The 16,465-nt window shown below is 45.8% G+C and overlaps 1 protein-coding gene across 2 annotated transcripts; it reads left to right on the forward strand.

Annotated features, from left to right (window-relative positions):
* The first annotated feature begins 467 nt into the window (after nt 1–467).
* dync1li1 (dynein, cytoplasmic 1, light intermediate chain 1) lies at nt 468–15,794 on the forward strand. Of its 2 annotated transcripts, none has more exons than XM_021324707.2 (13): nt 468–610; nt 869–942; nt 4,247–4,363; nt 4,461–4,691; nt 5,132–5,286; nt 8,025–8,118; nt 8,887–9,022; nt 9,103–9,214; nt 10,443–10,502; nt 10,639–10,683; nt 10,796–10,883; nt 10,979–11,062; nt 15,093–15,794. In XM_021324707.2, exons 1-13 carry the CDS (start codon nt 507–509, stop codon nt 15,206–15,208), a joined length of 1,416 nt encoding a protein of 471 aa, XP_021180382.1. In that variant the 5' UTR covers nt 468–506; the 3' UTR covers nt 15,209–15,794. The 2 variants fall into 2 exon arrangements, with proteins under 2 accessions (XP_021180382.1, XP_012734370.1); XM_012878916.3 differs by having other exon boundaries at nt 469–610; nt 10,979–11,098.
* The last annotated feature ends 671 nt before the right edge of the window (nt 15,795–16,465 follow it).

The following is a 16,465-nucleotide window of genomic DNA, read 5'->3' on the forward strand; positions in this document are numbered from 1 at the left end:
ACCAGAGGGGACGTCGCTGTCTCATGTCTGTGGCGAAGCTGGAGCTTTGTGCCGGCGGCGGACCACGCCCCGGCCGCGGCGTGCGATGCTTCTTCAACGAGCTGGGGGGAGCTCACTGCTGCCGCTGCTGCTCACTGCAAGGTGTTGCGCCGCAAAAAGTAGCCCCTTCAACCCAAAGCGCATCAACCCCGGAGAGCACTTTGGTTTCAATGACTATTTTTTTTATTAACCGTCATTTTAATAAAATAAAGTATATTTTATAAAAAAAACAAAAAACAAAAAACAAATCCACATACGTTATTTGCATTGTTTTTAACTTATATTATTCATTTTCAGGGGTGCAATGATTTAAAGTCACTGACATTACCAAAGCCATCTATATATTTTTATTACTTGAGCGGTGGGGTGGGGGGGAACTTCCTCCAAACCGCGGCGCTTCTAATGACCGGGGGCGCATTTTTTAGCGCAACACCGCGCGTCCCGTTAGGTTTCCAAGTCCTGCGAAGATGGCGACTACAGGGAGGAGTGCATTATTATCCTCCACATCAGCTGGACCTAAGAGCACACTGGAGAGCTCCAACCCAGACGAGGAGGACGGGCAGGACCTATGGTGGGCCATTTAAAAAAAAAAAAAAAGCTGTATTTTTTGTTACTGTGCACGGGTTTTTGTGGTCTCGGACAGCCACGGTGCTGGGATAAGGATGGTTTGACAGCTAGCCTGCTAGCGATGCTAACTAGCATCAGCACCAGACTGAGTGGTGACACAGCGGCACCAGCTCGCCAGTCATTGTTTATGTATGAGTGAACATACATCGTTTGGTTGCGTTTTTTTTTTTTTTTTTTATTAACGGGCCTGTTCTGTCTGCAGGTCCACCATCCTGAGTGAAGTGTCTACCCATTCAAGATCAAAGCTACCGTCTGGGAAAAATGTCTTGGTCATGGGTGGGTATCTGTCTGCAGTCTCCTGGCTTAGCCAATGGGCATCGCTAGCTCGGATAGCCCAGTAGCCGCTGATCACATATATCTGCTCTGCAGCTAAGCTAGCTGGCTCTTAACGCATAAGATGAGGATGGGCGACGGGGCTTTTTGTGTATGACTTTTTTTTTTTTTGGGTGGGGGGGCTGGAGAGATGGAGACAGGTGTATTTTCCCCCCTCCGACACATCCGCTCGTTGCCATGTTGTGAGAGGAACCCTGCAAGTCATTCTAGCTTCCAGTGATGCTAGTCGCTGCTAGGCAACGGCCGTTCTAAGTTAACGGGCGAAAAAAAAAAACGCATCAGCGCGCACAACGCAGCCAGTTTATGATTTATGTTTTATTTTATTTTGTTGACGTGAAGCAGAGAGGGTGCCTCCCGGTCCACGCTAATGTCCGCACACACGAACACCACCCAGCCGACACATCCGCCTGAGCTAATCCTCCCCCTGCTATCCGTTTCAGCTAATCAGCCACTTGGTTACCTGTGTATGGAGTGCTGTGCTGTGTGTGTGTGTGAGGCCATTTGCTTGTTATGCTGTCCATGACAACATCAGCAAGCTCAGCTGTAGGGCACCGAGTCCCCCTGTCGGTTGCAGCCGGTATGGCAGAGAGCAAGAATGGATGCAGAGCTGACCTCATAAACAAACAAACAAAAAACATTTTTATGAAAAATTCACAGCAGTGTTTCACCTGTTGATTCTTTAGTTTAAATATCATTCTCTGTCTAATCAAATGGACTGAACTGGCAAAAAAAATGATTATTTACTCTGAGAATTGACGTGCTTGAAGAGCAGTAGGTTGTTTACGTGCGCCGTTTCTAATCATATCTACAAATCAGTGATCCTACGAACGAGTCATCCCATATGCAAGCATACGTAGGATCAATTCCACGCTCACATGTGAAACAATATTCATTCTAACCACCATAACAAGCTTTCCGACACTGCATGTAGACGCACAGTGCTTTGTAAAAGTATTCACCCCCTTGACCTTTTTAGCCCATTTCGGTACATTCCAACTTGCACTTTTAAATGTCGTTTAATCTTGTCTCGTGATGGATCGGCACGAAAAAAGAAAAAAAAAAGCTGTTGAAGTAAATTGCTACAAATATTTAAAAACTATTAAAATTCTGGAAATGTTGCGTTTGCATATATATATCCACGCCCTTTTGCTAAGACGCTCCTAAAAAAGTTCTGGTGCAGCCAATCACCTTCAAAAGTAAAACAATTTGTGAAACAAAGTCCACCTGTGTGCAGGTGTCACATGATCTGTCAGTATGAGCACACCTTCTCTGAGAGGCCCCACAGGCTGCAGCACCACTAAGCAAGAGGCATCACACCATGACGACCAAGGAGCTCTCCTCATAAGTCAGGGACAAAGTTGTTAAGTACAAGTCAGGGTGGGGTTATGAACAAAATATCTGAATATTTGATGTTCCCTCGAAGCGCCATCAAATTCATCATCTTCAAATGCAAAGCACGTGGTACCACGACAAACTTGCCAAGAGGGAGGTCGCCCACCACAACTGACAGACTGAACCAAGAGGGCATTAGCATTAGAGGCACAGAGACCAAAGATAACCCTGAAGGAGCTGCAGAGCTCTGCAGCAGAGACTGGACGATCTGTCCATAGGACCACAATAAGCCGTACACTCCATTGAGCTGGGCTTTATGGAAGAGTGGCCATAAATAAAGGCATTAATTAATGTTAAAAATAAGAAGACTATTTTTGTGTTTGCCAAAAGGCACGTTGGTGACTCCGTAAATGTACAGAGGAAGGTGCTCTGGTCAGATGAGACTAAAATGTTACTTTTCAGCCACCAAGGAAAACTCTACGTCTGGCACAAACCCAACACACGCCATCAGCACAGGAACACCATCTCCACCAGTGAAACATGGTGGTGGCAGCATCATGCTGTGGGGAGGTTTTTCAGCAGCAGAGACTGGGAAACTGGTCAAAACCAGGGGAAAGATGGATTGTGCTAAATACAGATATACTCTTGAGCAGAACCTGTTAGTCTGCCTGTGATTTGAGACTGGGGCGGAGGTTCACCTTCCAGCAGGACAATGACCTGAAGCAGACTGCTGAAGCAACACTAGAATGGTTTAAGGGGAAACATTTAAATGTGTTGGAATGGCCTAGTCAAAGTCCAGACCTCAGTCCATTTGAGTTAGTGGTTCGACCTGAAGTTCGCTGTTCACAAGCGAGAAGCATCCAGCATGAAGGAGCTGGAGCGGTTTAGTCTTGAGGAATGAGCAGAAAGCCCAAAAGGCAAGATGTGGTAAGCTCATAGAGACCCATCCAAATAAACTTGTAGCTGGAATCGCTGCACAAACTATCAAAGTACGGACTTTGGGGGTTAGGTGAATATTTTTTCCAAGGAACTGTACAAATACTCTTTCTGGTCATCTAAATACAATGCAACACTGCACCACCCTAAATGGTATTTGCACGCTTTAAGCTTCTCAGGAAGTGTGTTTGGTCACTGCAATCAACTGATTTAATTTAAATATAAAAAAAGTGGAAATATTACGTCTCGTTTTGCCTGCGTGTTATGTGTTATCTGTTTACACCCATGAGCCGGTGTCTGTCTAAAGAAAAATGTTTACAATGGTAACACATGATGACGATAAAGATTCTTGATTCTGCCCCATGCACCTGGACAAAACTCCGGTCTTTCTCTGGCGTCTCACTGCAAAAATGGAACTAGAAGTAAGTAAATTGTTCTTAAATTGAGTGTATTAAAGAACAATTTACTTACCTGCTCCTGGATTTGAGCAGGTAAATAAGATTTGTCAGTGGAATAAGATTTTTGCACTTAAAACAGGAACAGTTCATCATCATTTCAAGTGCAGGATATCTAATCATCTTATTTTAGGGGTCAAACTACTCATTCCATTGGCAGATAATCTTATTTACCTGCTCAAATCAAGGATAAATACACTACCTTTAAGAACATTTTACTTACTTTTAGATCCGTTTTTGCAGTGGCTCATGAAAAATCATGGGGACTTTAAACCATGGGGGCAGCGTGACGGACAGCCGGTTTAGAAACTGGATCCTGTCAAAGGTTTGATATAATCTTGATACGGCCCAGTGAGAAGGTCTTCAAATGACTTGGCCTGTTCTTGGCCGTTTTAAACCTGTGTGATGCTTTTTTTTTTTTTTTTTTTTTTTAAATGTCACGTCTTCTCAAGCTGAAACCTGTTGAGGTGTGACGTCGCATGTCGTAATCGGCCGTCCACCATTCACGTATTTTCTGTGTTCAGGCGAGGTGGGCTCGGGGAAGACCACCCTGGTGGCGAAGCTACAAGGCATTGAGGAGTACATGAAAGGACGTGGCCTGGAATACCTCTACTTCAGTGTTCACGACGACGACATCGACGGTAACCAGGCACCCCGGGCTGCGTGCCTTTCACGATATAAAACCAGCTGTCAGAGCTCGCTTTCCCCAAATCCTGACATCTGTGTGCGTTCGTGTAGATTACACCCGGTGCAACGCGTGGGTCTTGGACGGCGACCTCTACCACAAAGGTCTGCAGGGAGTAGCCGTTCCGGTGGGCTCGATCGAAGACACCCTGCTGCTGATAACGGTGGACATGTCACGGCCGTGGAACGCCCTGGACTCCCTGCAGAAGTGGGCGGCCGTCGCTAGGGAACACATCGACAAACTCCGGATCGCTCCAGAAAAGCTGCGGGAGCTGGAGCACAAGAGTGAGTCAAAGGAGCGTTGGTCAGGGATGGGAGTGGGGGGGGGGGTGCTGTCCTTTTTAACGAAGAACACTGCAAAAACACTGTAAAATGTTCTTAAAGTTAGTGTATTTATCCTTGATTTGAGCAGGTAAATAACATTATCTGCCAATGGAGTGAGTATTTTGACCCCTGAAATAAGATAATTAGACATCCTGCACTTTAAATAAGATAATGGAGGTGAGTTGTTCCTATTTTAAGTGCAGAAATCTTATTCCATTGGCAGATCATCTTATTTACCTGCTCAAATCAAGGACAAATACACTCATTTTAAGAACATTTTGCTTATTTCTAGTTCCGTTTTTGCAGTGAAGTTTTTATCTTGAGAACATTTGAGCAAGTGGCCATGTTTCAAAACGTTGACCTTCCTTCTTCTTCTTCTTTTTTTCTCCTACGGTCTGTAGTTGTGAAACAGTTCCAGGAGTACGCGGAGCCGGGCAGTGGAGAGGACGGCACGCCGCAGAGGAGGAGCGACGAGGAGGAGGGCGTGCTGCTGCCGTTGGGGGACAACACACTGACGCACAACCTAGGCATACCAGTGGTGGTGGTCTGCACCAAGGTAGAAACCTTCCCAGGGGCATCCATACGTCCCGCTCCGCTCAGAAATTTCCATACACTCACCCAGGGGCACCGACGTTAGAAGTCATGATTCTTTAAGGACGCGTTTGGACTCTTCCGCTTTTAGGGCGGAGCCATTTAGCAAATAAGCTGGATATGCTTTAAAAATAGGTGCTGTATGAGTTTCTCATGGATTTTCAGATTGCTTTTATCGGCGTTGTACATCACTGCTGAAGGGGACAGATGTGGCTGCCTCTGTCACTGCAACGTCATGCATCTTTGCTAATAAAAAAAAGTAAAGCCGATAAAGCAAATGAGGGCATTGCAGATACTTATTAAAATGACACGGCTCACGTGGGGTCGTTGGAAGAGTTCTGTTTGCCCCGTGTTCACAAAGGTTCTCAGAGTCCCGTCAGAGAGCTCCTATCTTAGCCTAAAAATCCCTTCCTAGGAGCCAAAGATTAAGAGTGATTCAGGTACCGGTAGCCGAGTAAGGAGACGGCAGAAGGTTTTGTCTTAGCGAGGAGGTGAGGTTGAGCCCGTCGCTAGGTGTGACGCTGTCTTTTAAGAGTCGTGATTGGTTGATAGTGAAAGCAAAAAAAACACACATACACAAAAATGCGCTGCCAGTGATCAAAGGAGAGGAATTAGTGACTCATGATGATAAACGCTAGCGACATTTATTGACTGTCACACAGCATCAAAATGTCTTAAATCACCTCATTGAGATAGATGCTCATCTTGGTTTGCTTCTTTTTGTATTTGCTCGCCAGACAATTTGCTGCCTTTTGTCTATTTTATATTAATGCGCAATCACCTGTCAGCATTTTACTGGCACTGCCAGTATATAAGGGGTCGTATTTGGTAAAAATGACCGACATGAAATGGAGCAAGAAAAGATAAAAAAATAAATAAATAAAATCAAAACATGAACAGCAGCGCATCTGTCCGGTCATCTCTGGGAGGAGAAGGACTGCTGAACGTTAAATTGGTCCTTGGATCACGGTGGACTTTAAATTATGTTGCCTCAGATCAATGCGACTTTTCCTCTGCGCGTCTTGTTGCTTTTACGCGCCAGCTTGGAAAGTGAAGCTCTGCGTACAGCGATCAAAAGATGGCATGACACGAGTGGACTTCTAGATGATCATTTAGGCTACTGACATCAGGCAATACAGAAAATTTATATACGCTTTGTAAATTTCTCCACCTTTTATTCTTGATTATCCAACATTCTTCTTATTTGTCCTCTATAAAACAACATTAAGTCGAGCAGAGTTTAGCTAGTCGGGTTGCTGAAACTAATTAATTTCCTTCTATGGGGATGAAAAGGGTTATCTTATCTAAATATTATAATAGTATGATAAAGGAAGTTTATGTGCTCAGTTCCTCCACTGTTCAGATGGTGGATCAGCCAGACAGCTCTCTCTGTTTCTACCATCTTCCCTATTTCAGACACTAGTCCTCCTCACTACTCCTGACATTTTGCCACTTTAGGAGCTCTCTTAAGGCCTAAGATGCTTTGTGAATACCTTTTTATCGTACCCCAAAAAAAAAAAAATCTTAGAATTTAGGAAGATGTTTTTTTTTCCTAAAATGACGCCACTAACAGCTACTTTTAGTCTTAGGAATCTTTGTGAAAACAGGCACTGATGGCCCTCGGATAAAAACCGCCCCTCAGCCTTCTCGTTTTGCGCTTCACGGACACAAACTGTCCCCGCAGCGCTCCGCTGCGGCAGCAGGAGCCGGCCGTGTCCTCCGGCCGGGGCAGAGGGCAGTTTGCGCTCTTTTCTGCAGATCGGGTAACCGTCTGCGGAGCAGCGCTGTCAGCAGCGGAGCAGGCGAAGGACCACGAGGAGACGCTGTATGACTACGCTGGAGCGGTAAAAGGACACCAGCAGGTTCTCCTCTAGAGGGTTACCCTCCAGCCAGTGCTGATGTGTTGAAAGTCCAGGTTGGTCCTGAGAGACGTGCGTCTCCAGGAACCTGAAGGAGGCCACCCTCAGCTTCTCCACCCTGGATGTCAGGGATGAGGGTGTTGAACGCCCCAACTGTGGCCAACTGAGGCCAAGTTGAGGAATTTGGCGATAGATCTCCTGCATCAGCCCTAATAAAGCTGCCAGCTAAACAGCCCCACAGCGTGATGCTGCCACCGTCATGCTCGGCCGTTGGCGCAGCGTCCTTTGGCATCGAACCCAGAGTTTGGCCCCCTGATATCCCCGTCGTTGTCTCCCCTTACCATAAAACATTTCTCTAGAAGCTGTTTGGCTTTAATATGAGGGAGAACAGGCTTCTATCTTGGTCGACGCACTCTCAGTCAATGTTGGCTTGCAGTTTATGACGGGCTTCCACCGCAGTTAAGTGTTAACGGAGGACAATGATCTCAAACGCACATCAAAACTCCCACTAAACATCTGGACCGGCTGAAGCTGTGGATGGCAGCAGAGTCCGTGCCAGAAAGCCAACCATTTTCAATAAAGCTCAGTTCTAATACGAGCGGCCCGATATTTAGCCAGAATTATAAACGCATAACCGTCACCCACTATGGAAGAGAGTAAATCCACAATAAATTCAAACACCCGTGGCTCAGGTTTAGGCCCCACATTACCATGACGCGTCAGACTGGGATGAGTGCGTGTAATCTTCTCTCCAAAACCTTCCCCTGCGGGGTCAGACGCTGATTTATTGCATCCGCTGGAGACGTCTCAAACGGATTTCTCTCACCTGCTTATCTGTCCTCAGTGCGACGCCATCAGCACGCTGGAGAAGGAGCACGACTACAGAGACGAACACTTGGACTTCATCCAGTCCCACATCAGACATTTCTGTCTGCAGTGTATCCTTGAGCTAACCCGTACGCCCGTACAGCGGGAGGGACGGCTCCTACGAGGCTGCTACGTTGGTTTAGATGAACTCTCTGGTCGTTCAGCAGTTTACCCATATAGGGTAAACTGTTGTTGTTTTTTTTCTTCTCAGGGATATGGTAATAAAATGTTGGGCCCTTCTATGTGTTTGTTACTGGGATCTGGTCTGTTTAAGCCCGTGAACCGGCTTCAGATTGTATGTTTTTTTGTTTTTTTTTCAGCTCTGCTTTATCCCGTCACGGCTTATAGAAAACATGTTTTTAATGAGTATTAAGTGAAAATTGTCCCTAAGATGCTTCTTCCTGTCTGAGCCGATTTTAGTGATCCCGACCTCCAGTCGGTTTGTCTGAAGGGCTACACTGCAAAAAGCGAACTAAAAGTAAGTAAAAATGGTCTTGAAATTAGTTTATTTTTCCTTGATTTGAGCAGCTAAATAACCCTATTTGCCAATGGAATGAGTATTTCTACCGCTAAAATAAGATAGTTAGATATCCTGCACTTGAAATATGATGATGGAGATGAGTTGTTCCTATTTTAAGTGCAAAAATCTCATTTCATTGGCAGATAATCTTATTTAGCTCCTCAAATCAAGGGAAAATACACTGATTTCAAGACAATTTCACTTACTTTTAGTTTCCTTTCTGCTGTGTACCCCCTCCTCCCCCCCACCTCCCATGGTGTCGGGCTCTCTGTTAGCTGAAACTCTCTCTGTTGGGGAAAAACCTTGACGGTGCTCGCAGACGGCGCCTCCTTGCTTTACACGTCGGTGAAGGAGATGAAGAACCTGGACGTCCTCTACAAGTATCTCGTCCACAGACTCTACGGCTTTCCCTTCCGCTGCCCCGCCCAGGTGGTGGAGAGGGACGCCGTCTTCATGTAAGCGCGCGGCTCGCCTCTCCAGCCGGCGGTAAGCGTCGTCCGTGGTGGAGCTGTAACCCTCTCTGTCCCTTTGCCAGTCCGTCAGGTTGGGACAACGAGAAAAAGATCGCCATACTTCACGAGAACTTCCAGGCGCTGAAAGCGGACGACGGCTACGAGGACGTAATAGTCAAACCGCCAGTTAGAAAGGTACGAGCTGTTAAAAAAAGGAGCTTCATGGCTTCCAATGTACATCGTTTTTACAGCTAATAATAACACTATGAACGACCTGATGTGCCTTTTTATGAGCATGAAACTCCTCCTGACCTAACGTTACGGACCAATACAAAGTGGCACGTAACGTTAAAGAGGGGAAGGGGATTGATCCCTGGTTTGCAACGTTTTTGCATATGTAAATCTGAAAAGTGTGGCATGTGTTTGCATCCGTCTCTGCTCACTCGATACTTTGCAGAGCTGCCTTTCACTGTACTTAAAGCTGCAAGCCTTCTGGAGCATGTCTCCACCAGCTCTTATAAAGGTTGCTTAGTGGATGAAGGGCGTCTGTGAACGTCTAAGTCAAGTGTTGCCATGGTTTCCTAGTTAGATGGAGGACTAGATCTCGATTCTAACACAGAAATAGACTGAACTGAACCATTTTTTTTCTATAGCTCTTACTCTACGTGTCGTTGTCGACAGGGAGCTCCACTTCTGCAGCTTCCAAGAGGTTTTCTCCAAGTATTGACCTTGGAAACTTCAAGCAAGGCTTCTCGGGGGGGCTTTTCTTCTTTCAACTTCTCTATAAAACCTAGATTTGTGCTTCCCACCAGTAATTCATCTTCCCACCTGAGCTGTAGATCTCTGCAGCTCCTCCAGAACCACCGTGGGCCTATTGACTGTTTTTGTCCTTTCTGGCTAATGCTTTTCTTGCACAGCCTGCGACTTGTGGACGCCCATGTCTTGGGTTTTCAGATGCACAGCGTTCTTTTTATTCAGGGATGGTGAGACGTCCAAAGCTTTTTAGAACCCAGCTTTAAACCTCTTTGTGGCTGCCTGTCCCTTTAATCTTCTCTAACAAACCTCCCGAGGCCTTCGCAGAACACCTGTAACCACGCTGATGTTTTAGCGCGCACAGGAGGGCTTCGTTGACCAAGCAGGCGCCTCAAGGCATTCAGTTGCGCTGGATTTTATTTAGAGGTGTTACGGTAAAGGGGGCTAATGCAAATGCACACTACACGGTCAGTTTTTTTACACTTGCATATGATATATCATGTTCCTTTCACTTGAATGAATACGGGTCGAGTTTTTCTTCATGAAATCAAAATAAAACCCACGGAAGTTTGTTGTCGTTGACCAAACGGGGGGGAAAAAGTCAAGAAATGCAAAATAAAGTTATGTAGCAAACTGCAGCTTGAACGGTTCTCCCTCCTGTTTTCTTTAGATTGTCCACGAAAAGGAGATCCAGGCGGAAGACGACCAAGTGTTTCTGGTAAAGCTGCAGGTCAGAAAACCTTTCCGCTGTGTTGCAGCATGCCGGTCCGCTGCATGTGAGCGCATACGTTAAATCCTCCCGAGGGTCTCTTGATATGTTATTTAGGTGCTAATTGCAGCGACTGTGCATATTCTCTGATTTGCAGTCACTTCTTGCCAAACAGCCCGCGGTGACAGCGGGACGACCAGTGGTGAGTGGCTCTTTCGTTTTATTTTATTTTTTTAAAATTCAGACGAACAAATCCACCTAAATGTGTGTTGTCTGTTTTTTTTTTTTTTTGTTTTTTTTGCTTTGATCTACAGGACACCACCAGCAGGGCACCCACAGGCTCCCCGAGGACGAGCAATCGCTCCGCAGCCGCCAACGTAGCCAACGCCATGCCGCAGTCGGGTTTGTACTCGTCTGCCTTCACCCTTCTGGCATTGCCTTGCCGTCGGACGAGCGCCCTGAACGCCGTCTCCCGTTTTTTTTTTTTTGCGCCGCAGGTCAGACAAGCGAGGGCGTGCTGGCCAACTTCTTCAACAGTCTACTGACAAAGAAGGCCGGGACGGGGGGGCCCGGGACACCAGGTGGGAACAACACTCCAGGAACTGTACGGAAGTCAGGTGTGAACACGCAGCATCTTCCTTCTGCTGCTTTTTTTTTTCCATGAGTGTCAGATAATTGTCGAGGTCGACGCCTCCATCCTCAGTCACGCCTTTTCACTCCGGCTCCCGTTTTGCCGTCTGTTGTCTGTACTTTCCCCACCGGCCCTCCGCTCCATTCGTAATGTCTGAATGCGCTAGTCAGAGGATGCTGGCCACGTTAAGGTGTGTGTGAGCAAGATATTTCTCGTTTATCGCTGCTCGCGTTTTGACCCCTTTTTTTTTGGTTTTGTTTTGACCGAACCCACCACCTCGCTCATCTGAGTCTCCATCTGCAGCGTCTTTAGAGGAACGTTCACTTTATCAAGACGTATAGGTCACTTTTATGAAATCATCCCTTTGTTGTGGGGTGGTAATTAACTGGTCTTATTAGCCTCTACTTAAAACAATAAAATCTAGAGGTTCCAACTAAAGTAATATATTTTTTTATTTGCTGATTGGATTCTACAACAGAGCAGATGCAGTGATTCCAGATTAGACTGTCAGCAGAAGGGCTTGAATGATGGCCGTTGCATGTTCTCCATTTCTTGTGCCCTGCCCATCTCCCACAAGGAAATATTTTTCTCCCTTTTACACCCCCCCTCTCCCCCCAAAATCTCTTTTCTGCATGTAGCAATGCCTTTCCCGCCATTAACGTCTGCAGCAGTCAATGCACATGATTCTCACTAAGGCTGGATGCGACGTACAGTGTCGAGAGCAGCTTGTTATTCACTGCAGAATGGATGGATCAGTCGGGGCCAATTTTCCGGGCCGACGCTGGGCCTTTTTAGTTGTATTGACATCCTGTAGATACTATGAAGGAGGAACGAGCCGAACGAAATGGCCGAGAGCCCAGATGTAAACACGTTTGGCCTCTACCCTGCTGTTGTCGGATGAAGAAATTGATCGGTAGCAGATGGCCTCTTCTGCAGCAAATATCCTATTTAAACTCCTCCCATCCATGGAGCAGACTGAATCCGTCTTATTATCATTCTCTTCATTAGGGCGAGGCCGTCTCCTCTCCGCAGCTCCAGAGTCTGCAAAGTTTTTTGTTTTTTTTTAATATTCTCTTGGTCTAACAGGCTTCAACACTGCAAAAAGAATCTAAAAACAAGTAAAATGTTCTTGAAATTTGTGTTTTTGTCCTAGATTTGAGCAGGTAAATAATATTATCTGCCAATGGAATGAGTATTTTGACCCCTAAAATAAGATAAATAGACACCCTGCACTTAAAATAAGATGCTGGAGACGAGATGTTCCTATTTTAAGTGCAAAAATCTTATTCCACTGGCAGATCATCTTATTTACCTGCTCAAATCAAGGACAGATACACTCATTTTAAGAAAATATTACTTATTTTTAGTTACGTTTTTGCAGTGAACTTGACCTTCACTATTTCTGATCCTGGGGTTTCTCGTTCTTATGCGACACAAGGTATTTATTTTCTTACCTGAGCTTCGAGGAGTCGGTTGTTTTTTTTTTCAGAATCAGAATCAGAATGAAGTTTAATCGCCAAGTAGGTTTGCACTTACAAGGAATTTGACTTGGTGTTGATAGTGTGGACAAAAAATAAAATAATACAATAAAATAAAATATATATATATATATATATATATACAGACAGAAGCTATATACACTCAGTAAACTGTGCGTTAATGTAACACAGAAGCATGTTACGCTGATTGTCGAGAAAGCTGATGGTCTTAAGACAACAATGAAATGTACATAGTAAGAATGTAAACAACCCGTCATTCTAACAAGCCGTTTTGACTCGCTTTCAGTGCTCAAGCCCTTAAATATTGTTGGATTATGGGTAATTGCACTAATCAAACAACACTGGTATCCCCAAAATGTTTAAAGGATATATGGAAGGCCTCCGCGTTCATTTAAACGTTTAAAGTAGTAAAAATTATAAACCGGGGATGGCCAAAACTTTTGCAAGACCCCAGAAATGAAAAACCAACGCCTTTCCTTTTTGAAATGAGAATAAAGCATTGAACGTGTTGTTGTTGGATCCCATCAAGGACGCCGCCTTTCAACAGCGCACGCACCCTTTAAATGTTTTCATTTTGTCGCATTACAGCGTCAACCTTGTCTGGATTGGTGGGAGGATGTCATACAATAGTCTATTGAGATTTACCGTAGCCGTGCATGACTGTAACACTGAAGGAAAATCTTGTATTTTTTATTTTTTTTTTCGAAGTCGCCTAATAGTCCAGCGGTGTGTAGTTTATTCTCGCTGTAAATCCAGCTGTTCTGTGAAAGCCTCACAGGTTTGTTGGGGTGAACAAACAGCGTCTTGAACCCCAGGGAACACAGCAGATGGGTCGGGGGGGGACGTTGGTGCCGAGGGGTTAGGGCACAGGTGTCAAACTCAAGGCCCGCGGGCCGAATCCGGCCCATCAAGATAAATTATCCGGCCCTCAAGAGCCAAAAAAGAGGCATATCATGTGATAAAGTAGAGGTATATATCCTTTTAAAGTGTATAAAGTGGCTAAAACTGTGCCTCCTGTAAGTGTAACTCACCCCAATATTAACCTTTCTTGCAGATAAACTGTATAAACTGGGCCTAAGGTTGCTATTTCTATGTTACTGTGCATTTTTTATACTTCTATGTGAACTGAAATGAAATTATGAAATGAAAAGTATCATCTATATACGTGCAACCGGCCCTTTTAATGACTTCATGACGCCAAAGTGGCCCCATATAGAAATGAGTTTGACACCCCTGGGTTAGGGTATAAAACACACCAACGTCTCGCAGAGCGCTCTTTAGTCCATCATCCTAATTTGCACAAGGGCTAATTTACGAAAACATGGCCGACCACCTACGCTGACAGGCTGGGCAAGGAGAGCGTTTGCAGCCAGGAGGCCTGTGGGAACTCTGGAAGGGATCCGACGTTGGGGTTGGAGGACATGCGTCAGCTGTGCGCGCCATGAATGTATTTATTTACCGGAAGAAGGTCCGGTTTATGGTTGGCCAGCGAGTCATGTAGCGGACACTGCAGAAACGTGTGGAAGAAGGCGAGACTAGATGGAACATTTTGGCCCACACTCAACACCCCGTTTATGGCAAAAAGCAAACACTGTGACATCCCCCTAAACATACCCTCTGCTCAGAGACACGCGGCGGCAGCGCCGTGCTGCGGAGATGCTTTTCTTCTGAGGCGAAAGGGACTCTGCCATGGACCAGTTTTTAGAACGGTGTTTGTATTTGGGTGTTAGAACGGCCCGGTCAAAGTCCAGACCTAAATCCACCCGAGATTCTGGGGCAAGACTCAGAGATGCTCTCCCTCCAATCTTGATGAAGTTTAAGCTGCTGTGCAAAGAAGAAGGTTTAAAACTTTCTTAAACATTTTCAGATGTGCAAAGATGGAAGAGGTACCTCATACGTCTTCCTATTGCATTGACTTAAGGGGGGTCTGAATACAAATTTGTGATAAAATAGTGAAAAGGCTAAAGGGTTGTAAATACTCGACTTGCTTGGCACTATAAGTCTAATAAATCAGACTGGGATTGATCGGCCCAGCTTCTTTGTAACACTCTGTGGCTTCCTATCGATTCTCCGTTACCATTCTGGGTTTATTCTTGTCGGCGTCGGCCGCCGTTATCCTCGGCTGCGGCACCACAACAACAGCGGCGGCGGCTCTTCCCTTCCGCTAATGAGTTCAGACACAATGAGACCACTGGAAGCGCAGCAGGCTTCTGAGATGTTAGCGTGCATTTGTGAAAACGCTCCAAGCAGCGACGCTAAAACTGCGGCGGTGCCCATAACCATCCGTGATCCGCGCCGAGGGAGAATCAGGGTTAGAGAGCTGAACTAGGATATGCTAACCCCGCCCTGCTTTCACCCAGCTCTTATTTTAATCATGTGCATTTGAAACGAGGCTTGTCGTATCGTGGATTAAAAGCAGAAATTGCGCCGACGTCCCCAGCAGTGCGACGCTTATTTTTTTGCATTTCCTTTGTGCTGCAGGTTCAAAGCTGGGACTGAGCGACGTCCAGGCAGAGCTGGATCGCATATCTAACCGGGAAACTGACTCGGACTTGTCCAATGCCAACGACGCCGCCACCGACGGCCCGGACACATGAACGGCAACGCGCTCCCCACCCCCCACCTCCCCCCTCACACTCTGCTCTCCTCCTCCTATTCTCTCCTCAGCACCTCCATCCACCTCCCCTCTTCCCCCCCCTCCTTCACCCTCCACTCCATCATAAAGAACGCGGTGGGGAGGGGGATCGGACGGGCGGACAGGCACCGTCGTCCTCATCACTTTCTACTCGAGGAGAAGAACTCGCCATCTCTTACTCCTTCCCTCTCCGGCACTTTGTCCCCGCCTCTGCCCTGTTTTTTTTTTTGTTTTTTTTTGTCTTCTCGGCTGTTACACCAAGGACAAGTTTGTGTCACTGTTACATGCAAGTACGCGTCTGTGGGGAAAGGGGTGGGGGTGGGGGGCTAAAAAACGATTGACTGACAAAAATGAAAGCGAGGGGGTTTCCTCCATCCATTTATTGCGATGGTACCGTCTGTGTGTTTTTACAGTATAGGTGCTGAGGGCGCATGTTGATGAAACTGCACTTGGGTAAAGCAGGAGCGATTGTGAGAGGCAACAGATGGAGGACAAAACAAAAAAAAACGAAACAAAAATGCAAATTGTCTTCTTTTTTTTCTTTTTTTTTTTAAGATGAAGGGAAAAAAAACATACCAGTATTTGTGTGTATGTATGTGAGTGTGTATGTGTGTGTCTGACTGTGAATAAGAGAATAAGAATGTGGTAGCTAGAGGGTAATTAGGAAAGTTTCAACCTGAAGCCGTTTTTGTCGAGAGACTTTCGGGGGGTGTCCACAACCAAACGGGGAGACATCTTCACCCTGTTCATACACTACAATTACACCAGCTGCATCTGTTCCACTACCAAACATAGTTCAAACATACAAAGAAAAAGAAAAAAATCTACTTTGGTACTCGAACACTAAAGTTCCTGCATCTACAAACAACTGATGAGGTCCACCTACGGCCAGAGGTGGTAGGTCAAACTGGAAGGGTGATACACACTGGTTTGGGGAGGGGGGGGGGGGGGGTTGAGCTTTACTTGTACACACAATAAAAGCAAACTGCAAGTTTAATAACTGCTCCTGACATGTGGGGATGGATGGTGGTTAGGGTTCAAGGGGAGGAGGGGGGGAGGGGGTCACATCCAGAATGTACAGTCATTGTCTCGCTGATTGGTCCTGTTATTTCAGAGCTCCGTGTTGGCGTTTGTATAATCAGACATGTCAATCAGTCAAATAAAAAGGTGTATTTATTCGGATTCACCGTTCTTCTCCTTCGTTTTTGTTCGTTTGTTT

The sequence above is a fragment of the Fundulus heteroclitus genome, chromosome 13 (genome assembly GCF_011125445.2).
Source record: "Fundulus heteroclitus isolate FHET01 chromosome 13, MU-UCD_Fhet_4.1, whole genome shotgun sequence".
In the NCBI taxonomy this organism is placed as follows: domain Eukaryota; kingdom Metazoa; phylum Chordata; class Actinopteri; order Cyprinodontiformes; family Fundulidae; genus Fundulus; species Fundulus heteroclitus.

Coding starts and splice junctions, on each gene's coding strand:
- dync1li1 (XM_012878916.3), top strand. CDS start 507: ATGGCGACTACAGGGAGGAGTGCATTATTATCCTCCACATCAGCTGGA. Junction 611..868: donor GAGGACGGGCAGGACCTATG/GTGGGCCATTTA, acceptor TTCTGTCTGCAG/GTCCACCATCCTGAGTGAAG. Junction 10,684..10,795: donor TGACAGCGGGACGACCAGTG/GTGAGTGGCTCT, acceptor TTTGATCTACAG/GACACCACCAGCAGGGCACC.